The 26,704-nt window shown below is 41.3% G+C and overlaps 1 protein-coding gene across 1 annotated transcript in view; it reads left to right on the forward strand.

The window, feature by feature from the left end:
- The window catches only part of LOC143793920 (A disintegrin and metalloproteinase with thrombospondin motifs 19-like), a 105,181-nt gene that overhangs the window by 4,815 nt on the left and 73,662 nt on the right, over positions 1-26,704 (forward strand). Inside the window, exons 3-4 of the mRNA XM_077280857.1 lie at positions 12,527-12,654; positions 14,234-14,354. Of these exons, the coding sequence (XP_077136972.1) occupies positions 12,527-12,654; positions 14,234-14,354 (249 nt within the window). The remainder of the gene's footprint in view (positions 1-12,526; positions 12,655-14,233; positions 14,355-26,704) is intronic.

A 26,704-nucleotide genomic window follows, 5' to 3' on the forward strand; every position in this document is an offset into this window, starting at 1 on the left:
GTCTTTTATTCATCTTACTATACAGTTTTTGTATCTATGAAAATAGTTATAAAGGAACTTGCAATTAAAATAGAGATTTTGTATTGTGTAAGACAGTTTTATACTGTTAAACAAAAAAATCTAAATTGTGGCCCACGTACATAGGGATGCTCAGTGTATGGGCCTCGACTAAGTAAAATATAGATGCTGATTTATAAAGACTGGCATAGCACATGCTTGCAGTACACCAGTCTTGATGGAGTAGAAGAGTCACTAAATTAATTAAGAGGTGTAAAACTCTGTCACTTATGACCATGCCTGCCCTGCCTTGGCACCTTAATACCTCCCCAATGCCACCCATTTTGCTGGAGCTGATCCAAAGTGGTGAGAAAATGCCAAAAGTCGCAGTTGCGACTTTTCAAAGTTTTTACACCTCTTTTGTGTTAATGAATCTTGAACCTTGCACTCTACCAAGCCCCCTCATCAAGACCATCATGTCACAATGAAAGGGGCCTTTTATGGAGCAATGAAGCTCTTACTAGTTGCATAATCAGTTATGCAATGATTTTGTGTCTCAGTATAAAGATAATGGCACACAGAGGTATAGGATGGGCACATAGCGAATCATATAGGCATCCATAACAAGCAGAACTTGTACATTTATTCCCTAATGATTACTCTAAATCAATATTGGGCTCTATCAAAAAGTCCTTAATGTGCAGTTAATTTTAGTCTATGGTCTCCTCTACACATCTTTATACATTTTTTTATTGTTGTACATAGTCCACATAGGATGCTAAACGCACATACTTTACATGATTTCAAACTTTTTTTTAATGAAAAACATAGTTAAATCAATGAAAAGCTACACAGAATGCATACATACGGAAGGCATATGTTTCATAACTGTGCTGGATAAAATGATTACAGCGATGACCAATATAAAGTCATGGATGAAAGTGTTGGCACACTTTGAATTTTTCCAGTAAATGAAGTATTTCTCCCAGAAAATTATTGCACTTACACAAGTTTTGTTATACACATGCTTATTTCCTTTGTGTGTTTTGGAACAATAAAGGCAGAAACAAAGGTAAATTGGACATAATTTTACACAAACCCCAAAAATGGTCCTGACAAAATTTCTCTCAACTTAGTATTTGGTTGCACACCCTTTGGAATAAATAACTGCAATCAATCACTTCCTAAAACCATCAAGAATCTTCTTACACCTCTCAACTGAAATTTTGGACCACTCTTATTTTGCAAATTGCTCAATGTCTCTCATAGTTGAAGAGTGCCTTCTCTCAACAGCAATTTAAGATGTTTCCACAGGTGTTCAATTGGATTTAGATGTGAACTCTTTGCTGGCCACTTCATAACTGTCCAGCTCTTTGTTTCCATCCATTTTTGGGTGCTTCATGAACTATGCTTGAGGTCATTCTCCAGCTGGAAGACTCATAACCTAGGATCCAAACCCAGCTTTCTGACAATGGGCACTACACTGTGATCCAAAATCTTTTGGTAATCTTCAGATTTTATGATGCCTTGCACACCGTCAAGACACCCAGTGCCAGAGGCCGCAAAACAACCTCAAAACATCTTTGAAGTTCCACCATATTAGACTGTAGAAACTGTACTCTTTACTTTGTAGGTCTCATTCTGTCTTCAGTACAAAATAGAATGATGTGATTTACCAAAAATCTCTATCTTTGTCTCATTTGTAGACAAGATGCTTTCACATATGGTTTTTGGCTTACTCACATGCATTTTGGCAAACTGCAGTGTCTGTGTCAGTAGCGGGTTCTTCCTGGATCTCCTGCCATAGCATTTAATTTAATTCAAATACCAATGAATAATTTCCACTGACACTGATGCACCCTGAGCCTAGAGTACAGCTTGAATTTGTTTGGAACTTGATTGGAGCTGCTTATCCATTTTTCCAGACTATCCTGCATTGCAACCTTTCATCAATTTTTCTCTGCCGTTCACATCCTGCAATGCCATGGGTTGCAAATGTTTTGATTATGTTACACACCGTGGACAAAGAAATATCGAGATCTCTGGAGATGGACTTGTAACCTTGAGATTGTTGTTATTCTTCAACAATTTTGGTTCTCAAGTCCTCTGACAATTCTCTTCTCCTCTTACTGTTCTTCATGCTTAGTGTGGCGCACACCGACACACAATGCAGATATTGAGTCAACTTTTCCCTTTTTAGCTGGTTTCAGGTGTGATTTTCATATTGCCTACACATGTTACATGCCACAGGTGAGTTTGAACGACCATCACATGCCTGAAACCAAGTTGTTTACCTACAATTTTGGAAAGGTGCCAACAATTTGTCTGGCCCATTTTGAGAGCTTTGTGTGAAATTATTTCCAATTTGCCTTTTTTTTTCTCAGTTTTTTTTGTGTTGTTGCAATACGTACAAAGGAAATGGACATGTGTATAACAAAATATTTGCAAATGGAATAACATACTGAGAAAAATATTTCATTTTCAGGAACAATATCAAGGGTGCCAACACTTTTGGCCATGAATATATAGTCTATTTATGTTTAACTAATTAAAGAAAAAAAAGAAAAAACTGCAGCTGGAAAAAAAGTATTCAGATTTAGGCTAGTGCTACCTATCAGTCATTACATGGTTGTAGAACGCATTATGGCAACATCTCCACGTATCTCATAGCAGCACCCGCACACAAGTTGTACCAATAAATAACAAATGTCCATAAAAAATCAATTGACTAATGAACAATAGGTCTGGTAAATGGTCTAGGCTTATTAGGTTCAGGCATAATAGCCTAAGGCAGGGCATGAAAGATCAGGTGGTACAGAAAAATATTGAAAACATGAGTGTCTCAAAGAAAAAAATATTTTAAATAAAAACACAATGCAATAGGGCGTTACCTTGAGACATGGTATAAGCAGGATTTGGGGGTGCAGAGGAGGCACACAAGAGCCTCGACGCATGTTTCACCGCCTTTGCTTCGTCAGGAGGCATGGTTAGTTAAAAAGGCAGGTTATATTTATATACCACAGGGTGGACCCCTAGAGAATCAGCATGCAATCCAGCATAGTACCCCTCCTCTGTGCTGGGGCGGGCCGGCGCGTGCCTTGAATGAGGGGAAGGAGGCCTTGCGTCATCACCTCCCATCACCACGGAAACGCTCTGGCCCGCGACGACACAGTGGCGGTGCAGTGTATGCGTGGAGCACATCTGCGCAGAGATTGTTGTTCCCCTTTGTCAGGACGGGCCAGCGTGCTCCATGGACGATGGGGAGGAAGACAACATCCTCTCCCCCATTAACACGGGCAGGTCCATGATGACACAGAGGAGATACGGCGAATGCGTGGAACAAATCAATATGGAGGCAATCATTTAAACCATCATTCAAGGATAATCATTCTGTTCTCTGTCATATAGAAGGCAGATGTGTGTAAAAATATAAGTACAATATTATGATGGATATAGAAACCCCTAAGCAGCAGGAAACATCACATAAAATATATGATGCCAACTGCTGCCACAGGGGTAAGCTGATTATGTGCTGTACAAGGTGGTACAGAATTAGTCACCCTAAGGCCTCTTTTACACTTGCATCGTGTGACGTAAGTCACAATCCGTCGTTTTGGGAAAAAAACGGATCCTGCAAATGTGCCCGCTGGATGCGTTTTTCCCCATTGACTTGTATTGCCTACGGATCACGACGTATGGCCACACGTCGTGTCCGTCGTGCGCTGGATGCATCGGTATTTGGCGGACCGTCTTGGCGAAAAAACATTCAAGTGAATGTTTTCTACCATTTTCTACCGCGAATGCGTGGCCGAAACTCTGCCCCCTCCTCCCCGGACTTTAGACTGGGCAGTGGATGCGTTGAAAAACTGCATCCGCTGCCCTGTTCGTGCATAAATTTCACAACGTGCGTTGGTACATCGGCCCGATGCATAGCGTCGGACCCGTACAGACACTAGTGTGAAAGTAGCCTAAGGCCTCCTTCACACTTCCGTCTTTCTTTTTCCTTCACAATCCATCTTTTGTGAAAAAAGCAGATCCAGCAAATGTTTTTTTCTCATAGACTTGTATTAGACTTGTATTAGCAAAATTGCTGTATGTCGGGCGGAGACAACTCACAGAGAAAAGTTTTTTCTGTGCGTCGGAAAATCACACAGCGATGGATCCTGCGCTGTCCGTAGTTGGCTATAATGGAAGCCTATGGGCGCAGGATCCGTCGCTGACTGTGAAAAGCAGAAATCCAGTGACAGATGCCGTCTTTTCAAACTGAGCATACGCTGAAGAATTTCCCATCAGGGAAATTCTCTCTTGCTCTCTCTCTCTTTTTACTATTGATGCTGCCTAGGCAGCATCAATAGTAAAAAGATATAATGTTAAAAATAATAAAAAAAATAAAAAATCGTGATATTCTTACATTCCGGAGTTCCCTGCAGCCTTCCCGTGGTCCCCCCGATGCTCATGATGCTGCCGGAAGCTCCGGTTCCCAGTGATGCATAGAGAAATCACCCGATGACGTAGCGGTATCTTTGTGTGGAAACTTCCTGAAGAAGAAGCCGTGTGCTTCGAAACGCGTTGAATAAACCACCTGAACACCTTACAACTATATCTGGATTCAGTATTTGTCACAGCAGCGCAGATTTTATCCACATTCATCTATTATAACGAGACCGCTACGTAATCACAGGTCTTTGTCTCGCTATGCATCACTGGGAACGGAGCATCGCAAGCATCGGCAAGGCTGCGGGGGCTGCGCGGGATGCTGGAAGGTAAGAATATCACGATTTTTTATTTTTTTATATTATTTTTATCATGGGTTGTGTTGTGTATGCATTTTTGCAGCAAAAAACCGAGGTGAAGACGCATACACAACGTGGGCACATAGCCTTCTAGGATGCACTGGAACCATCAAAATAACGGCTCCAGTGCATCTGTTTTTTACAATCAGCACAGGATCCGTCTTTTCAACATTTTGATGGATTGTGACTGATTGTAAAAAAACGGAAATGTGAAAGACGCTTAATGTGGGAGAGAAAAGGTACATATCACCTAGCATTCAATAATGCATTTACAGTAAAAGCATACCGTGTAAGCTTTCAAAAAGTCTAGAAAGCTATTTATGAACATATGAGAGACAAATTTATGATGATACTTGGTAAATGCCCTAAGTCAGGGTAAGATTATAAACAGCAGTCAAACATAATAAAAGATTAAAGTCATGGATAGCCAATAAAGAGTACTAAGATTTGCCGTATAGGACAATTTAGATATCCACAGAGATCCTGTTTGATGTGAGAAAACTTGATGTCCACTGTAAAAAAAGGGGGCACAACGAGACGAGACAATTTGACAGAAGTTGGTGTGAGCACACAAAGTGAAATGTGGAATAATGAAAAAAGTTATTAGTGAAGAACAATTAAAAACATATTAATCCCATACCCAATAAAAGAAAGCCAATTAAAGAAAAGAATTGAAACTGATGGCCTCATTGAGACCCCTTGGTGTTAACATATCCAAAGTGACCATCCAGTGTTCCAGGTTCCTTTTTGTAATAACTTTTGTTTAAGATTACCACTACGGATACCCTATAACAATAGGTTCTCCTTAAAAATGGTTGACATAAAATATCATTCACAATGTTGTTAGTGTGTAATAATCAGTCCATCCTGGGGATTTTATCTAACAGCTTTGAAGACCTTAACATTTAGAACATCTACAGTTTATGGCAAACTAATTGTTTTCCATTTTCAGCTTTAAGGTGGAAAGCATTAACATGTGAGCTACAGTACCTTTGACTGAACAAAGAGCATATTCGGCGCTGGGATTCTCCTGCTGCACAGGGTAGATCCCAAGCCTTGTCTGCATCTGCGGTCTCCCATTCAGCTTCGGCTGCTGCGGGTGCTGCTGAGCATAGACGTCGGCCCAGCATCTTGCTCAGGCTTGTGCTGTTCGCTGGTTACTACTGGCTCTTCAGCCAACTCTATGGTAACCAGCGGTAGGCAGCGACGAACGGACTCTTTGGAGGCTAAGTCCAGAAATCACCCTACTGAGCATGTGCGTGACGTGGCAGTGTCTCATTGGTGGTTGGTCGTCAGCTGCTCTGGTGATGTGGCTGCTCCAGATTGGTCTGCGAGCAAGGTCCTGTCTGACTGGACATGAGCAGAACATAGAAAAGGGTCTCAGAGGCAATAGCGGGCCCGCTAGTATCATTCTTGTTACAAGTATGTATGGGACATTGCACCAGTGTGGTCTTTACCAGCCTGTGTTCAGGGTCGGCGGTAAGCCGTTAGAATTCCGGTTCTCCAGAGAGGAGATTGTCTGTGTGAATTCAGGGCTGGCGTCTAACCATTAGAATTCCGGCACCTCCGGAGAGTAGTTGGTTGAGTGCATTGCGGATTGTGTGGCCACTGTTTGCTTTTTACCCCATCAGTGGGGTACATCCCCATGTGAGGTCAACAGGGGTCGTATCTAGCGCCATACCTCTTTTGTTTCTGTGTCCGTCATTGTTCACACTAGAAGCAGTTTAACATCCCTGTACGGTGGACTCCGGGTTGTGATTGCACTTTGCTATTAAATTTATTCAGTGCAATCCGCCAACCCTAACAGAGCATTTGAAAGAAACATTAAATTTAGTGTTTGCTACATTTCCCTTTTACTATCCAAACTGCCCTTTTAAAGCTAAAATCAGATAGATGCCCATACATGTCCTTCAGTAAATAAGTGTAAGCCCCATAAAATAACAATTATATTTTATTTCCCCAAGTGGTAACATTTATCTGCTTTTTATCCTGGAAATGTATGAATGTTTTACAACTGAGTGTTAACATCCCCTTTGTCAATGGCATATATTCATTACATAGTCTGGCACTGTCATCGTTGATTGGCCAGTTTTACAGTGCTTGGGGGCCTATTCCATCAACAAGCGGAATGGTAACACTCAATTGTCAATTTATTCATTGACATTGACATCAACATAATGAAGAAATGGCACAAAACAGAATTTAAGTGAAAAAAATGTTACAGCATAGCTACTCAGCTTGGAATGCAAATATTTACTAAAGCAGACTTGTCAGAAAAAAAGATATTCTTTTTAAAGGGAACCTGCCAACGGTTGTTTCCTACCTTATCTTAGGTAGGAAAAGAGACCCTGATTCCAATGATGTATCACTTAGATTACTGGGTGAAGTAAATCAGAGTTTTTAGATTTAGCATGCAGCAGAGCTGAGAAAGCTTTCCCTACCCATGCCAGGCATTCTATGCACATTCTCTATAGACAGTGGACTGGTTATCAGAGGAGGAGGTGGAGTTGGATGAGTGCCCACATGCCAGATAGTCATATCAATGATAATTAACGGGTGAAAAAACCTTTAGTGTAAATAAACAGTAACACACAGCCTGACATGTGACACATCATTGAATTCAATATTTTAACTCCTACCTCATGCTGTCCTCAGATTACATAATGAAGACCTGCTGACAGATTTCTCTTAAAGGGGATCTGCCAGTGAGATCAAACCCCACGTTACATATTTGGGCATGCAGGTCTTAGAAACATAAATCCATTAACACATCTAAATCTTTTATCTGTTGCTGTGTTTCAGAGGAATTATCATTTGTATTCATATGCAAATTATGCATTAAGTGCTCTGGCTGTAACAGAGCACTTGCCAAGCTTCTGCCTCCTGAAGTTGTTTCCCTGCCTAGCTTCATTGATAGCTCACTGTCTTTGTGACACCAGGTGAATCAGGTAGTGAGTTATCAATCAAGCTAAAAAGGCTGGTTGTGGGCTGGGAAGCAAACTCTGGAGGCAAAAGCTTGTTAAGTACTCTGTCATGCCCAGAGCATTAAATGCCCCGTTTGCATATGCATTAACCCCTTTCCGACATTTCGCATAATAGTATGCCCAAGTCGGACTGCCTCCCTTTAATGTGGGCTCCGGCAGTGAGCCCACATCTTTCCCAGAGCATGTCAGCTGTTTTGAACAGTAAAACTCATCTCGCAAAAAACAAGACCTCACATGGCCATGTTGACAGAAAAATAAAAAAAGTTATGGCTCTGGGAAGTAGGTGGTCAAAAACCGAAAACACAAAAATGAAAATACCTTCAGTCATGAAGGGGTTAAAATGCAAATTTTTCACTAATTCAGTAATTGATTGAAAATATAAAGATGTTGATGGATTTACTTTTTAAAATGCCCTTATGTACAGGTATATACCGTATATACTCGAGTATAAGCCGAGATTTTCAGCCCATTTTTGGGGCTGAAAGTCCCCCTCTCGGCTTATACTCGAGTCATACCCAAAGGTCGGCAGGGGAGGGGGAGCGGGGGCTGTCTAATTATACTCACCTGCTCCTGGCACGGTCCCTGCAGGTCCCTGGCTCCCCGGTGCTGCCTCTTCTTCCTGTACTGAGCGGTCACATGGTACCGCTCATTACAGTAATGAATATGCTGCTCCACCTCCCATAGGGGTGGAGCCGCATATTCATTACTGTAATGAGCAGTACCATGTGACCGCTCACTACAGGAAGAAGCTGCGGCGCCGGGGAATCAGTGACTGCACAGTGCCAGGAGCAGGTGAGTATAACGGGGAGGGGAGCGCTGCGCTGCATGATATTCACCTTTCCTCATTCCAGCGCTGCTCTGTCTTCAGCGTCTTCTGCAGTGACGCTCAGGTCAGAGGGCGCGGTGACGTGGTTAGTGCGTGCCCTCTGCCTGAACGTCAGTGCAGAAGACGCTGAAGATGGAGCGGCGCTGGAATGAAGTCAGGTGAATATTGAAAGTGCCAGGGGCCTGAGCGACGGAGAGGTGAGTATGTGTTTTTTTTATCACAGCAACAGCAAATGGGGCAGGTGTCTGTATGGAGCATCTTATGGGGCCATAACGTTTGTGCAGCACTATATGGGGCAAGTGTCTGTATGGGGCCATAATCAATGTTTGTGCAGCACTTTATGGGGCAAATATCTTTATGGAACATCTTTTGGGGCCATAATTAACATTTGTGCAGCATTATATGGGGCAAATGTCTGTATGGAGCATCTTATGGGGCCATAACGTTTGTGCAGCACTATATGGGTCAAATATCTTTAGGGAGCATCTTATGGGGCCATAATTAACGTTTGTGGAGCATTATATGGGGCAAGTGTCTGTATGGAACATCGTATGGGGCCATAATAAAGGTTTGTGCAGCACTATATGGGGCAAATATCTTTATGGAGCATCTTATGAGGCCATGATCAACATTTGTGCAGCATTATATTGGGTAAATGTGTCTATGGAGCATCTTATGGGGCCATTATTAACCTTTATGCAGGATTATATGGGGCATATTTTAATATGGAGCATCTTATGGGCCATCATAAACTTTATGGAGCATTATATGGGGCTCCTGATTCAATATGGATATTCAAAAACACTTAACCTAGTGATGTCTCAATTAATTTAACTTTTATTGGTATCTATTTTTACTTTTGACATTTACCCGTAGCTGCTTCATTTCCCACCCTAGGCTTATACTCGAGTCATTAAGTTTTCCCAGGTTTTTGTGGCAAAATTAGGGGGTCGGCTTATACTCGAGTATATACAGTATATATATATATATATATATATATATATATATATATATATATATATATATATATACACTCACCGGCCACTTTATTAGGTACACCATGCTAGTAACGGGTTGGACCCCCTTTTGCCTTCAGAACTGCCTCAATTCTTCGTGGCATAGATTCAACAAGGTGCTGGAAGCATTCCTCAGAGATTTTGGTCCATATTGACATGATGGCATCACACAGTTGCCGCAGATTTGTCGGCTGCACATCCCAAAGATGCTCCATACAAGGCAGGATGGATCCATGCTTTCATGTTGTTTACGCCAAATTCTGACCCTACCATCCGAATGTCGCAGAAGAAATCGAGACTCATCAGACCAAGCAACGTTTTTCCAATCTTCTACTGTCCAATTTCGATGAGCTTGTACAAATTGTAGCCTCAGTTTCCTGTTCTTAGCTGAAAGGAGTGGTACCCGGTGTGGTCTTCTGCTGCTGTAGCCCATCTGCCTCAAAGTTCGACGCACTGTGCGTTCAGAGATGCTCTTAGGCCTACCTTGGTTGTAACGGGTGGCGATTTGAGTCACTGTTGCCTTTCTATCAGCTCGAACCAGTCTGCCCATTCTCCTCTGACCTCTGGCATCAACAAGGCATTTCCGCCCACAGAACTGCCGCTCACTGGATTTTTTTTCTTTTTCGGACCATTCTCTGTAAACCCTAGAGATGGTTGTGCGTGAAAATCCCAGTAGATCAGCAGTTTCTGAAATACTCAGACCAGCCCTTCTGGCACCAACAACCATGCCACGTTCAAAGGCACTCAAATCACCTTTCTTCCCCATACTGATGCTCGGTTTGAACTGCAGGAGATTGTCTTGACCATGTCTACATGCCTAAATGCACTGAGTTGCCGCCATGTGATTGGCTGATTAGAAATTAAGTGTTAACAAGAAGTTGGACAGGTGTACCTAATAAAGTGGCCAGTGAGTGTATATATATATATATATATATATATATATATATATATACACATATATATATATTTCCTGCTGACAGATTCCCTTTATGGTTAAACCGTAAACATGAGGTCTGATACACCAACATTTCATTCTGCAGGAAGTGCAGAACAGTATGACATACAGATTGCAAGAAAATATTCATTACATCTCATTCTGAATTTAGGTGGTCCAGTGGGTTTTCCTAATTAATTGAATGACAATGATCAGCATGCACACTGATATGAGGTAACCTACCAATCACTAACTTCAAAATCCAGAATGAGCAGAGATATTAAGGAATAAAATTAAGCTATGAAACATCTTTTTCCACAAAGCTACAAGTGCTTCTCACAAAATTTGAATATCATCAAAAAGTTAATTTATTTCAGTTCTTCAATAGAAAAAGTGAAACTCATATATTATATAGAGTCATTACAGAGTGATCTATTTCAAGTGTTTATTTCTGTTAATGTTGATTATGGCTTACATCCAATGAAAACCCAAAAGTCATTATCTCAGCAAATTAGAATAATTTAAAAAAACACTGCAGAGGCTTCCTAAGTGTTTAAAAAGGTCCCTTACTCTGTTTTAGTAGGTTCCACAATAATGGGGAAGACTGCTGACTTGACAATGTCCAGAAGGCAGTCATTGACACACTCCACAAGGAGGGTAAGCCACAAAAGGTCATTGCTAAAGAAGCTGGCTGTTCACAGAGTGCTGTATCCAAGCATGTTAATGGAAAGTTGAGTGGAAGAAAAAAGTGTGGTAGAAAAAGATGCACAAGCAACCGGGATAACCGCGGCCTTGAAAGGATTGTTAAGTAAAGGCCATTCCAAAATTTGGGTGAGATTCACAAGGAGTGGACTGCTGCTGGAGTCATTTCTTCAAGAGCCACAACACATAGACGTATCCAGGACATGGGCTACAAGTGTCACATTCCTTGTGTCAAGCCACTCATGACCATCAGACAACGCCAGAAGCATCTTTCTGTGGTCAAGGAGAAAAAAAACTGGACTGTTGCTTAGTGGTCCAAGATGTTGTTTTCAGACAAAAGTAAATTTTGCATTCATTTGGAAATCAAGGTCCCAGAGTCCGGAGGAAGAGTGGAGACAGAGGCCACAATCCAATCTGCTTGAGGTCTAGTGTGAAGTTTCCACAATCAGTGATGGTTTGGGGAGCCATGTTATCTGCTGGTGTAGGTCCTCTGTGTTTTTTCAAGACCAAAGTAAGCACAGCCGTCTACCAGGAAATTTTAGAACACTTCATGCCTCCCTCTGCCGACAAGCTTTTTGGAGATGGAAATTTCATTCTCCAGCAGGACTTGGCACCTGTCCACACTGCCAAAAGTACCAGTACCTGGATTAAAAACAACAGTATCACTGTGCTTGATTGGCCAGCAAACTTGCCTGACCTTAACCCCATAGAAAATCTATGAGGTATTGTCAATTAGAAGATGAAAGACACCAGACCCAACAACGCAGATGAGTTACCAAAGCAACCTGGGCTTCCATAGCACCTCAGCAGTGCCACAGGCTGATCGCTCCCATGCCACACCGCATTGATGCAGTAATTGATGCAAAAGGAGCCCCAACCATGTATTGAGTGGATTTATTGAACATACATTTCAGTAGGCCAACATTTCGGAATCATTTTTCAAGCTGGTGTTATAAAGTATTATAATTTACTGGCTGTGCTCATAATTATCAACATTAACAGAAATAAACACTTGAAATAGATCACTGTGTTCGTAATGACTCTATATAATATATGAGTTTCACTTTCTGTACTGAAGAACTGAAATATATTAACTTTTTGATTATATTCTAATTTTGTGAGAAGCACCTGTAAGCCTATTCATCTTCTCCTTCATGATATGTTATAATTTCCAAGCTGGTAGCCTTTCAGTGTCATTTTAGTAGATCACATTTTGCTAAGATGTACGGCTCATCATATTTGCATGTAATTACATTATCTCTTTCTTATTTTAGAAAAACCTTGTGCACTTTTCTGCTCTGCCCTTGGAAAGGACCAGCCTGTTCTAGTTGCAGAAAAAGCCCTTGACGGCACACCGTGTGGACCTGATAGCTTGGACATGTGCTCAAATGGTAGATGCCAGGTAAATTAAGTATAAAATGGTAGTGATTATTCTGTAAACAGTGTGCTTTAGTCTCATCTACTTTTTTAAGCCGGGATCATATATTCTCTCTGCAAGAGAATCAGATCTATTATGTTAACGACACTCAGCTCAAACTCTGCTCTGAGTTTGAGCCAAGTGTCAGTTTACTGTGATCTGATTTTCTTGCACGATAGATTCGCAGCACAGGTGCACAGAAGATGGAGAACTTAATTTCTCCATCTTCTCTATTGTCTGTGTCCGCATAAATCGGACTGTACTCGGATGACATCCGAGTGCAGTCTGATGTTTTACTTGCACCCATAGAGTTTTTGAGTGCATGTGATCTGAATTGTGGAGCCACTCGCATTATGCTGCGATTTTTGTCTCATGCCGAGTTGGTCTAAGAAAATAATAGCAGTTCTACACTGCACTATAGTATAATATTGGTCCAAGTGCTATCGGATAAAACACCAGATAGCACTCTGAAAAATACAGCTCTTAAAGTTAATCTAAATTAGTAATTTATCTTAAAGGGGTTGTCCACTATTAGCACAATCACTTCTTGATCTGAAGATTTTGCACCGATAAAACAAAAAAGCTTATAGTGACCTCACCTGCCGGTGCCATTCCAGCGGTGTCGTCACTTGCGTTCCTAGTGCTCTTACATATAATTAACCTATGTGGGATGCCACCGCAGCAGCCCCAACGCACGTTTCGCCTTGGCACCCCGTGCACATGTGATAATCAGATACTGTAGGTTTATATTTTGTTACATTTTGAACTATCAACTTACTCTATCTCATATTGATAAATCCACCTGTGTGTCTTCAAAGCAGTACATACAGAGCATTGCAGGCATAGAGAGGAATGTTCTCACCATGAGAGCTCATCCACATGTGTGTATGAAAATGTTACTCATATAGGAGTGTGCAACATTGAATGTGTTTTTATTTTAGTTTGTTCCATTTTGGTTTCTGTACTTGTTTTTCCTCCATAATATTTTTTGAGTTGTCAATTTCTTTATTTGTATTTTTTTCATTTTTTTTAAGTTTTGTCCTTAAATACACATTACAATAAATTTTACAAATACACTCGTGAACTAAATCACAATTTTAATGTGTGCTTTTTAATTCAGTCTATTGACATCTATAGTCTAACATTGGCCAAGTTTACCATACAAAGTAAAATCTCTCAATAATACTATCAGTCCAGCTCAGGTCACTTCTCAGGAGACAGTGCTGGCAATGCATTATTCTATCTCTGCTTCTCCATAATAATAATAATAAAAATAATCATTTTTATATAGCACTATCATATTCGCCAGCACTTTACAGTTTGCACACATTATCATAATAAAAAGGTCAATATTATATATATATTTATAACAAATTGTTACCAAAGTGCACATTAACACCCTATCTGCTCAGTAATTGATCTATTAGTCACACATATTGAAGTATGAATTTAGCCCTTCATACACACTCAAATTATAGTGAATATTTCATATTGCCGGCTTGTATACATCATATAAAGTAAAGATTTAGTAAAATGTTGTGTTTTTTTCTTCTTTGTCCAAAAGAAAGTTGGCTGTGATGGAGTGTTGGGTTCCTTATCTAGGGAAGATCACTGTGGTGTTTGCAATGGAAACGGCAAATCATGCAAGGTTATTAAAGGGGACTTCAATCACACAAAAGGAGCAGGTAATGATTTTATTTTACTGTCATAATGTAAAAGCATTATTATTATTATTATTATTATGATTGATGTGTGACATGCAGAATACTGTGGTGTAACAAACTAGAAGCTTCCTAAATTTAAAACATCACATTATCATTTTATTTATGGAAAAGATTTACATATATAATAAATGGATTTCGGTTTTGGCTTTTATCCTAAGTCGTGTGGCAAGGCTCATTGGAGACTTGCTATTGACTTTTAGGATTGCTACTCCCAATAGGTGGCACTAAAATTCTAGTCCTCTCCTCCCTGACAAGACAATTTGCATATTTTCCAGAGGAGCATTGCATCTTAAAAGTCTCCTCACCTCGGCATGCTTGACAGGTCACTCTCCGCAAGAAGAAACGTTACCTCTTGGATACATATATAATTGCCATTAGTCTTTAGTAGCAGCATTTCTTGTAATGTTAAAAGGCATTTTTTATTTTGAAAAACCACCATTAGTGTATGTGCACTCGACATATTTTACACATATTTATGTGTATGTGTGTATATATGTATACACATGTATATAACAGCCTGCAGTCTTTTTGAGGGATTTACAACTGTTGAACTGAACTAGGAAAACTAATTAATGCAGGTGTTGTTTTTTAGAATTTGTTTTCAAATGTTAAACACTGTTCTTCCCCCTCTGGTTAAAATGCCATAGCTAAGAATGGTATGTTGGTAGGTAGGTTCATACATGGAAAAGAAGATGCACTGTATGTACTACTGTGGTGCATAATATTTTTAATTTGGAATGTTAATGCAGCATGGTGGCTCAGTGAATAGTACTGCAGCCTTGCAGCGCTGGGGTCCTGGGTTCAAATCCTACCAAGGACAACATCTGCAATGAGTTTGTATGTTCTCCCCGTGTTTGTGTGGGTTTCCACCCACATTCCAAAGACATACTGATAGGGATTCTAGATTGTGAGCCCCATCGGAGACAGCGGTGATAATGTGTGCAAACTGTAAAGCGCTGCGGAATATGTTAGCGCTATATAAAAATGAAGATTATTATTATGTTAAACTTATTTTTTCTTTATTGTTTAATACCTCCTTCTGGGAGCCCTTATAAAGCAGCAGAAACACAAGCACTTTTGGTACCAATTATCCCGGCAGTAGTAGTAACAAGAGCATGTCACAAATGACAGAAGTCCCAATGAAATATATATCACATCACTCTTCTATGTCACACGAGGATGATGTTACCTGTTGTGAATTTGGATTCTGGGCTCCCCCGGTGGCTACTGGTGGAATTGAACTTGTGTCATCATCTTCCCTGTTCACCTGTTCTCATCAGATCTGGGTGTCGCTATATAACCTGGCTTCTCTGTTAGTTGCTTGCCGGTCAACAATGTTATCAGAAGCCTCTCTGTGCTTGTTCCTGCTCCCAGACATCTACTAGATAAGTTGGACTTTCGTCCTTGTTTGTTTTTGTTTTTTGGTTCCAGTTCACAGCTGCAGTTTCGTTACTGTGTCTGGAAAGCTCTTGTTGATCAGGAATTGCCACTCTGGTATTATGAGTTAATGCCAGAGTCCTAAAGTAATTTCTGGATGGTGTTTTGTTAGGGTTTTCTACTGACCATGAAAGTGTGCTTTCTGTCTTCTGCTATCTAGAAAGCGGACCTCAAATTTGCTAAAACTATTTTCCTGCTGCGTTTGTTATTTCATCTAAAATCACCGCCAATATATGTGGGGGGCCTCTGTCTCCTTTTTGGGCATTTCTCTAGAGGTGAGTCAGGTCTTATATTTCCCTCTGCTAGCATTATTTAGTTCTCCGGCCGGCGCTGGGCATATAGGGATAAAAAGTAGGACATGCTACCTGGCTACTTCTAGTTGTGCGGTAGGTTTAGTTCATGGTCAGTACAGTTACCATCTTCCAAGAGCTTGTTCCTATATAGGCTTATGCTAGTTCTCTGGCCATGGAGATCATGACAGTTTGACCGGCCAATAAAGGGTTAAAATCCTTGGCTGAGAAAGGAGAGAAATAAGAAGTCTGCTGAGAGTTTTTTTTTTTTTTTTTTTTTGTGCTCTTAATTGGATCACTTGCCAGTCTGTCTATGCTGCAGTCTTTCTTTTTTTTTCTCTCTCCTTCTAATCTTTGAATGGCTCTGTGTTCACCTGTCTATAATGGATCTTCAGAGTGTAACTGCAGGTTTGAATAATCTCGCCACGAAAGTACAAAGTTTGCAAGATTTTGTTGTTCATGCTCCGGTATCAGAGCCGAGAATTCCTTTGCCGGAATTCTTCTCAGGGAATAGATCTGGCTTTCAGAATTTTAGAAATAATTGCAAGTTATTTTTGTCCCTGAAATCTCGTTCTGCTGGAGACCCTGCACAGCAGGTTGGGATTGTGATTTCCTTGCTCCGCGGCGACCCTCAAGACTGGGCTTTTTCATTGGCACCAGGGGATCCTGCGTTGCGCAATGTGGATGCGTTTTTTCTGGCCTTGGGGTTGCTCTATGAGGAACCTCATTTGGAACTTCAGGCAGAAAAAACTTTGATGTCCCTATCGCAGGGGCAAGATGAAGCTGAAATTTACTGCCAAAGATTCCGTAAATGGTCTGTGCTTACTCAGTGGAATGAGTGTGCCTTGGCGGCTACTTTCAGAGAGGGTCTCTCTGATGCCATTAAGGATGTTATGGTGGGGTTCCCTGTGCCTGCGGGTCTGAATGAGTCCATGACAATGGCCATTCAGATCGATAGGCGTCTGCGGGAGCGCAAACCAGTGCACCATCTGGCGGTGTCCACTGAGAAGACGCCAGAAAGCATGCAGTGTGATAGAATTCTGTCCAGAAGCGAGCGGCAGAATTTTAGACGGAAAAATGGGTTGTGTTTCTATTGTGGGGATTCTACTCATGTTATATCAGCATGCTCTAAGCGTACTAAAAAGCTTGATAAATCCGTTTCCATTGGCACTTTACAGTCTAAATTTATTTTGTCTGTGACCCTGATTTGCTCTTTGTCATCTATTACCACGGACGCCTATATCGACTCTGGCGCCGCTTTGAGTCTTATGGATTGGTCCTTTGCCAATCGTTGTGGGTATGATTTAGAGCCTTTGGAGACTCTTATTCCTCTGAAGGGGATTGACTCCACCCCATTGGCTAATAATAAACCACAATACTGGACACAAGTAACTATGCGTATTAATCCGGATCACCAGGAGACTATTCGTTTTCTGGTGCTGTATAATCTACATGATGATTTGGTGCTAGGATTGCCATGGCTGCAGTCTCACAACCCAGTCCTTGACTGGAGAGCTATGTCTGTGTTGAGCTGGGGATGTAGGGGGACTCATGGGGACGTACCTTTGGTTTCTATTTCATCATCTATTCCCTCTGAAATCCCTGAGTTCCTGTCTGATTATCGTGACGTCTTTGAAGAACCCAAGCTGGGTTCACTACCTCCGCACCGTGAGTGCGATTGTGCTATAGATTTAATTCCGGGTAGTAAATACCCAAAGGGTCGTTTATTTAATCTGTCTGTGCCTGAACATGCTGCTATGCGAGAATATATAAAGGAGTCCTTGGAAAAGGGACATATTCGTCCATCGTCATCTCCCTTAGGAGCCGGTTTTTTCTTTGTGTCAAAAAAAGACGGCTCTTTGAGACCATGTATTGATTATCGGCTTTTGAATAAAATCACGGTTAAATATCAATACCCATTGCCGTTGCTGACTGATTTGTTTGCTCGCATAAAGGGGGCCAAGTGGTTCTCTAAGATTGATCTCCGTGGGGCGTATAATTTGGTGCGGATCAGGCAGGGGGATGAGTGGAAAACCGCATTTAATACGCCCGAGGGCCACTTTGAGTATTTGGTGATGCCTTTTGGTCTTTCTAATGCCCCTTCAGTCTTCCAGTCCTTTATGCATGATATTTTCCGCGATTTTTTGGATAAATTTATGATAGTGTATCTGGATGATATTCTGATTTTTTCGGATGACTGGGACTCTCATGTCCAGCAAGTTAAGAGGGTTTTTCAGGTTTTGCGGTCTAATTCTCTGTGTGTCAAGGGTTCTAAGTGCGTATTTGGGGTTCAGAGAATTTCCTTTTTGGGATATATTTTTTCTCCCTCTTCCATTGAGATGGATCCTGTCAAGGTTCAAGCTATTTGTGATTGGACGCAGCCCTCTTCTCTTAAAAGTCTTCAGAAATTTTTGGGCTTTGCCAACTTTTATCGTCGATTTATTTCTGGTTTTTCGGATGTCGTTAAGCCATTGACCGATTTGACTAGACAGGGTGCTGATGTTGCTAATTGGTCCCCTGATGCTGTGGAGGCCTTTCAGGAGCTTAAGCGCCGTTTTTCTTCTGCCCCTGTGTTGCGTCAGCCTGATGTGGCTCTTCCTTTTCAGGTTGAGGTCGACGCTTCTGAGATCGGAGCTGGGGCAGTGTTGTCGCAGAAAAGTTCTGACTGCTCCGTGATGAGGCCTTGTGCCTTCTTTTCCCGTAAATTTTCGCCCGCTGAGCGGAATTATGATGTTGGGAATCGGGAGCTTTTGGCCATGAAGTGGGCGTTTGAGGAGTGGCGCCATTGGCTTGAGGGGGCCAGACATCAGGTGGTGGTATTGACTGACCACAAAAATTTGATTTATCTTGAGACCGCCAGGCGCCTGAATCCTAGACAGGCGCGCTGGTCATTATTTTTTTCTCGGTTTAATTTTGTGGTGTCATACCTACCGGGTTCTAAGAATGTTAAGGCGGATGCCCTTTCTAGGAGTTTTGAGCCTGATTCACCCGGCAACTCTGAGCCCACAGGTATCCTTAAGGATGGAGTTATTTTGTCAGCCGTTTCTCCAGACCTACGGCGGGCCTTGCAGGAGTTTCAGGCGGATAGACCGGATCGTTGTCCGCCTGATAGGCTGTTTGTTCCTGATGATTGGACCAGTAGAGTCATCTCTGAGGTGCATTCTTCTGCATTGGCAGGTCATCCTGGAATTTTTGGTACCAGGGATTTGGTGGCAAGATCCTTCTGGTGGCCTTCCCTGTCACGAGATGTGCGAGGCTTTGTGCAGTCTTGTGACGTTTGTGCTCGGGCCAAGCCTTGTTGTTCTCGGGCTAGTGGATTATTGTTGCCCTTGCCTATTCCTAAGAGGCCTTGGACGCACATCTCGATGGATTTTATTTCAGATCTGCCTGTTTCCCAGAAGATGTCTGTCATCTGGGTGGTGTGTGACCGTTTTTCTAAGATGGTCCATTTGGTTCCCCTGCCCAAATTGCCTTCTTCTTCCGAGTTGGTTCCCCTGTTTTTTCAAAATGTTGTTCGTTTGCATGGTATTCCTGAGAATATCGTTTCTGACAGAGGAGCCCAATTTGTGTCTAGATTTTGGCGGGCATTCTGTGCTAGGATGGGCATAGATTTGTCTTTTTCGTCTGCTTTTCACCCTCAGACTAATGGCCAGACCGAGCGGACTAATCAGACCCTGGAGACATATCTGAGGTGTTTTGTGTCTGCTGACCAGGATGATTGGGTTGCTTTTTTGCCATTGGCGGAGTTCGCCCTCAATAATCGGGCCAGCTCTGCCACCTTGGTGTCCCCGTTTTTCTGTAATTCGGGGTTCCATCCTCGATTTTCCTCCGGTCAGGTGGAATCCTCGGATTGTCCTGGAGTGGATGCGGTGGTGGAGAGATTGCATCATATCTGGGGGCAGGTGATGGACAATTTGAAGTTGTCCCAGGAGAAGACTCAGCTTTTTGCCAACCGTCACCGTCGTGTTGGTCCTCGGCTTTGTGTTGGAGATTTGGTGTGGTTGTCTTCTCATTTTGTCCCTATGAGGGTCTCATCTCCTAAGTTTAAGCCTCGGTTCATCGGTCCGTATAAAATATTGGAGATTCTTAACCCTGTTTCCTTCCGTTTAGACCTCCCTGCATCCTTTTCTATTCATAACGTTTTTCATCGGTCGTTATTGCGCAGGTATGAGGCACCGGTTGTGCCTTCCGTTGAGCCTCCTGCTCCGGTGTTGGTTGAGGGTGAGTTGGAGTACGTTGTGGAGAAAATCCTAGACTCCCGTGTTTCCAGACGGAGACTCCAGTATCTGGTCAAGTGGAAGGGATACGGCCAGGAGGATAATTCTTGGGTCACTGCATCTGATGTTCATGCCTCCGATCTGGTTCGTGCCTTTCATAGGGCCCATCCTGATCGCCCTGGTGGTTCTGGTGAGGGTTCGGTGCCCCCTCCTTGAGGGGGGGGTACTGTTGTGAATTTGGATTCTGGGCTCCCCCGGTGGCTACTGGTGGAATTGAACTTGTGTCATCATCTTCCCTGTTCACCTGTTCTCATCAGATCTGGGTGTCGCTATATAACCTGGCTTCTCTGTTAGTTGCTTGCCGGTCAACAATGTTATCAGAAGCCTCTCTGTGCTTGTTCCTGCTCCCAGACATCTACTAGATAAGTTGGACTTTCGTCCTTGTTTGTTTTTGTTTTTTGGTTCCAGTTCACAGCTGCAGTTTCGTTACTGTGTCTGGAAAGCTCTTGTTGATCAGGAATTGCCACTCTGGTATTATGAGTTAATGCCAGAGTCCTAAAGTAATTTCTGGATGGTGTTTTGTTAGGGTTTTCTACTGACCATGAAAGTGTGCTTTCTGTCTTCTGCTATCTAGAAAGCGGACCTCAAATTTGCTAAAACTATTTTCCTGCTGCGTTTGTTATTTCATCTAAAATCACCGCCAATATATGTGGGGGGCCTCTGTCTCCTTTTTGGGCATTTCTCTAGAGGTGAGTCAGGTCTTATATTTCCCTCTGCTAGCATTATTTAGTTCTCCGGCCGGCGCTGGGCATATAGGGATAAAAAGTAGGACATGCTACCTGGCTACTTCTAGTTGTGCGGTAGGTTTAGTTCATGGTCAGTACAGTTACCATCTTCCAAGAGCTTGTTCCTATATAGGCTTATGCTAGTTCTCTGGCCATGGAGATCATGACAGTTACCTCTGAAAACAGCACTGTCAGCTTGAGTAAGTTTTTGCTCATTTCACCTCCTCCACCAGATTTAATGTTTTACATAGTGGAGTTTCAGTTCCATCAATGTCACCTGTCTTTGTTCTACCACTTAGTAGCTAAATCCTCAACACTCAAAAAGCTAAGGAAGCAAGTGCGCTAGAACAACTTCTTCCAATTGATTTATTGGAAGATATGAACAGTCAGTCTTTGTACTCAGATGACAGGGGCATAAGAGATTGAGGAGACAATTAAAAACCTATTGGTGTTGTTGGCTCCATCAACCATTGTAGTCGTTGGGGCAATCACAATGGTAGTGGCACTCTGGGTCAGGGCAAATGTAGAGGTAGGAAACAGGCCTGGTGACAGGGAGCTTAGGACATTTACCACACTGAGACATCTGTGAGCTGACTCCTAGATAATGCTGCTCATGATGTGAACCAAAGAATCAGGAGGTAATATCATTAAAAGGGGAAGGTAGTTGACATGGCATTAAAGGATGGAGTCCATGTCCTGCCAAAAAATCTGAGCAAATTTATTCTTCTTCTGTGATCAGCTGAGGAGCAATTGATGTTGCAACTAATATTAGTAAAGATTGCTAAACAGTGTCTGAAAGGTCTGTTGACAGTTTTGGTGGCAGTGAATCCTATTTGTAGGCATCTCAGGTATGGGAATGTATTTCTATGTTGTCGGAGGACCATTCTACCGCAATGTGCAGGCACTGCTATTGGAAAATAGGCCAATGGCATGATGGCACACATTGACTAGGAAATCCTTTTTCCCATTAGCACATGAACAGGCATTATCTACTTATATGAAGAAAGCAAACTGACCAGCAAGCATCAAGCTTAATGATTGTCTTTCTGGCAGCCAGTCCAAATCCACAAGTAATGCCTAGTCATTGTCATCACCACCATTATGATTCTCATCTACTGATTTCCATACTCTTCATGTTCTCCTCTTTTGCATTGTCTGCTGTGCACCATTGACAGGGTCCTCTCTCCTCTTGTAACTATCGGTGACTCATTTTGTTCAAGATTATTGTACTTGGTTTTTTTCATGTATACCCCTTTTCACATGTAAAGCACTATGGAATAAATGGCGCCATAATAAATAATATTAATAATAATAATAATAATAATAATAAATAAAAAGCATGTTCAGTCAAGTTTGATGAATCGTACAATCCACTTACCCATAGCCATGTATGTTAACATCGCCTACAGTAGACATTACTAAGGCTGTGATTGTGTAAAAGAGCTTGAAAGGAGTCCGAAATAGTCCTAGGAGAGTTCAGACTGTTACATTTGTCTTTGCCAGGTAATTATAGGCTTTGCAGTATTATGATTTGTAGCAAATCGAATCACTGCAAATCAAATTTTGGGGGAAAATTTGTCAAACCTGGCGAACTTAAAGTGAAAAGATTTGATCATCTCTAATTAGCAGCATTTATTATGAACTGTAATGTGATCAACATTATAATTACTGCACCAGCTTAAAGGAAAATCATAAACACTGTAACAAAATATTATTTTTCCTGTCAAGTAATTTATGGACAGTTGGAAAATCCTGTTCCTAATCTTCTCACAAAGTATTCCCCTGACTCACAGACCCCATAGTATGCTGATGTCCCCGATCTCGAGTGGGCCCCACCGTTTGTCCAGTGCCTTCGAGACTTGTCCGAATGCATCAGGTGGTGGCTCTGGCCCTAGGGTGTGGGGTCACTCATATCTTGACAAATTTACTACAATTTTCACTATAAAGTCAAATAAATTATTGTGCATAGATTTGATTTTCTGGTGCATGCAAAGCAAGCTAGGCATCCAATGTATTCTTACATCTTACTCCAACATGTAGAAGATAAGTGATCTTAATAAATTCCATCCAGTACTGGATTGGTTAAAAAATATTTTCCATGTCATCCATAACCCTTATCATCACAACCCTTTTTACTACTATGAAGGCCAATCCTAGGGGAAATGTAGAATTACATGACAGACATTTGAGATAACTGCAGTAAATCTTTTGAACCTCGAATTCACTAACTTTGTTGAATTTTTCCAGTTAGTTTCAGAGCAACTGGTACGCACTTTAATTGCCCTGAAAAGACTAGTATGGCATGCTGAGATCTCTGAAGACTGTATTCAACTCATTTCAAGTTCTTTAACACAAACACAGCCTTAGTAATGAAAGTGACCTTAAAATATGTGGTTATTGGTGAATGGATGGTAACTGTTCTTCACTGCTGTGCAGTCACATGCTTTTTGTAGTATTTATTAGCTGTTTTATGGCTTTCTATTCCTATGTGTATGGCTAAACAGTGAGCTCTGGAATCATCTCTATCCAGATTAATCACAAAATAGCTGCTGCATTCCCTGCCTCTACTTTTAACAGGCTATGATGGTCCCCCGTAATTGTCTGTGCTGCACCATGTGATGCCACAAGGCATTCTTGGATAGCTCTCGCCACCATACCCAGGGTAATGTGAGTGCTCTTAGTCTGATGCAATCTGCTCCAATGTGTAAAATGGGGAAACTATTTTAGGCAATTCACAAAAATCAAATCACAAATTGGTCATATTGCCATGTTGGATAAAAAAATAAATAAATAACACAAATTTGATTTGCAACGAAACAATTTGCTCATCTCTGCTACTCATTTAATGCATTTAAAACCAGTTTGCCTGATTTCAGGCATTGTTTTTATTGAAAAAAAAATTTTTGTAGCATTTTCTAAAGAGTTTTCAACAACATTTTCTTAACATGAAAATATCGTGGCAATATTAAACTTAATATTAAAATATAAAATGCCCTAGATACAATGTATTTTGGTGGCATAACCAATCCTACAATCAAGCGGAATCAAATGCCAAATATATAGAAAACTTTACATACTTTATTGAACATATACAATACAATTCACATTAAAAGATACAGTTTTTTGTACTTGTATTTCCTATATTTTAATGCGAATTGTACTGTAAACAGCTCTGGCAAAAATTAAGAGACCACTGCAAAAATGTTCAGTTTGTCTGATTTTTCTCTTTATAAGTATATTTTTGAGTAAAATGTAAATTGTTCTTTTATTCTATAAATTTATGACAACATGTCTCCGAATTTCCAAGCAATACATTTTGTATTTTATTTCTGACAAAGAAAAATGGTCAAAATTAAAAAAAAACCAATGCTTTCAGACCTCAAATAATGCAAACAAAGCAAGTTCATAATCATTTAGAAACAATAATACTAATGTTTTAACTCAGGAAGAGTTCAGAAATCAATATTTTGTGGAATAACCATGATTTTTAATCACAGCTTTCATGCGTCTTGGCATGCTTTCCACCAGTCTCTCACACTGCTCCTGGTGCTAAAATGTAAGCAGTTCTTCTTTGTTTGATGGCTTGTGACTATCCATCATCCTCTTGATTACATTCCAAAGGTTTACAATGGGGTTCAGGTCTGGAGATTGGGCTGCCCATGACAGGGTTTTGATGTGGTACTGTTAGGGTTTGCGGAACGCACCGAATATATTGATTGATGTGATTGGTGCGTTCGCAACCCGGGATCCACCGTGCAGGAAATATCCTGCCGCTAAGTAAATGGTGGCACAATATGGCGGTATTAACCAGCTCTGTTAGCTTCACAGAGCGGCCGAGAAAGCAAAGCTCTGTGCCCTGTTATCTCTCACAGAGACGCAGGCTAACTACCCAGAAGAGAGCAGTCAGTGGTCATGCATGCACACTACACTCCTCGCCGGAGGTGCCAGCATTCTAGGGGCTTATTTCAGCCGGGTCCCTGAATACTCTCATACACATTCTCCTCGCCGGAGGTGCCAGCATTCTAGGGGCTTATTTCAGCCAGGTCCCTGAACACATTCACGCATATGACCACAGTGGCGCAAAGCATGTAACTTTAGAAGATACTAGCGCATGGCCGTGCAGCCATGCGAGCCTTAAATAGCTGCAGCACGTACAGGACCTTAAAAAAGAGGACCAATGAGAGACTGCTACTGAGTCTGTGTACCTACAGGACCTTCCAAGAAAGACCAATAGACTTGGCTGCAGTACCTGAACATGTGACCCTTGATCTCCACTGAGAGATCTTACCCTGGGCATGCTCAGTGTGTGCAAAGCGGGACCTAGTCCCAGAAAAGCCTGTTCGCCGTAGATCAGTGCAGGGTACAATAGCAGAGCCTGGAGAGGCAGCAAAAACCCTTTGCACTGAATCAGACTCAGTGAGACGCTGGGACCGATGTCTCCGCTGAGCAGGCTCCACTGCGGCCTATGGAGAATGGGAGACCGCAGCAGACACGGATCGAGATTCCCCCTGTGCAGCAGAGGAAACCCGACTTCTAACAGGTGGTCTCTTAATTTTTGCCAGAGCTTATGTTCAATAAAGTACGTAAAATTTTCTATATATTTGGCATTTGCTTCCGCTTGATTGTAGGATTGGTTATGATGACATTGGAAATGCCATTAATCTAGCCCCAGTAATTGTATTTTGGTGGCATGTTTGAGGTCAGTGGCTCTGGGTAAGGTGCTCCATCTGGAATTACTTCCACAGGTTTCAGTACAGGAATTAAAAAATGCCAGGAAAACTATATTTTCAAGATGCCAATAAATAAAAAATACCAAAAAATATATTTGCAAAAAATGCTGAAAAATGCATGGGTAAAGGAGGCTATAGAGAAATCTGTCTACTTAGTTACTCAGGAGCACAGGTGTTTTGCATTAGAACCTCAATAAGCATGGACTCTGCATTGAAGCACTGATGAAATATGTAGCCCACCTAATACATTTTCTGCCTTATAGGCTGAGCATATTGTTTGTATTTTTTCAACAATATGTCAGATCTTGTTCTGAAGCTTGTGCTGTAAAGTACTAAAATGTTTTATCCTTTGTTTTAAGGTTTATTTTACTGAGCTATTTTTATACACCGAGATTGAGACATTCTTTTTTCTTTTATGTAATTTAGTCTACCTAAATATTTCCATTATGTAACAGACTCTCTAAGTAATGTGAAACTTGAACACTTGATGTTCTACCCTTTACATGCCAAAGATGCTTGGCAAAGACATGACATATTCAGTAAAAAAAAAAAATCACGACTTTTAATTAAAAAAATATAACTTGAGATAATATATTTATTTACTTATTCATTTATACACTCCTCAACTTTGAAATTGCAACATTAAGAGTGAAAATTCGCAGAAGGATGAAAATCATAGACACATTAATAATATGCAAATGATGAAAAATTGGAAACAAAATTTTGAAACATCTCATTTTATTTAGTTTTGAGTAAGGGCACCACTCCCAGAAATGCACGCACCTACACAACTCTGCATGCTATTAATTAAGTTATTATTGGTTGTCTGCTGAGAAATGTTCCACCAAGCTG

Source organism: Ranitomeya variabilis, chromosome 1 (genome assembly GCF_051348905.1).
Source record: "Ranitomeya variabilis isolate aRanVar5 chromosome 1, aRanVar5.hap1, whole genome shotgun sequence".
Taxonomy (NCBI): Eukaryota; Metazoa; Chordata; class Amphibia; order Anura; family Dendrobatidae; genus Ranitomeya; species Ranitomeya variabilis.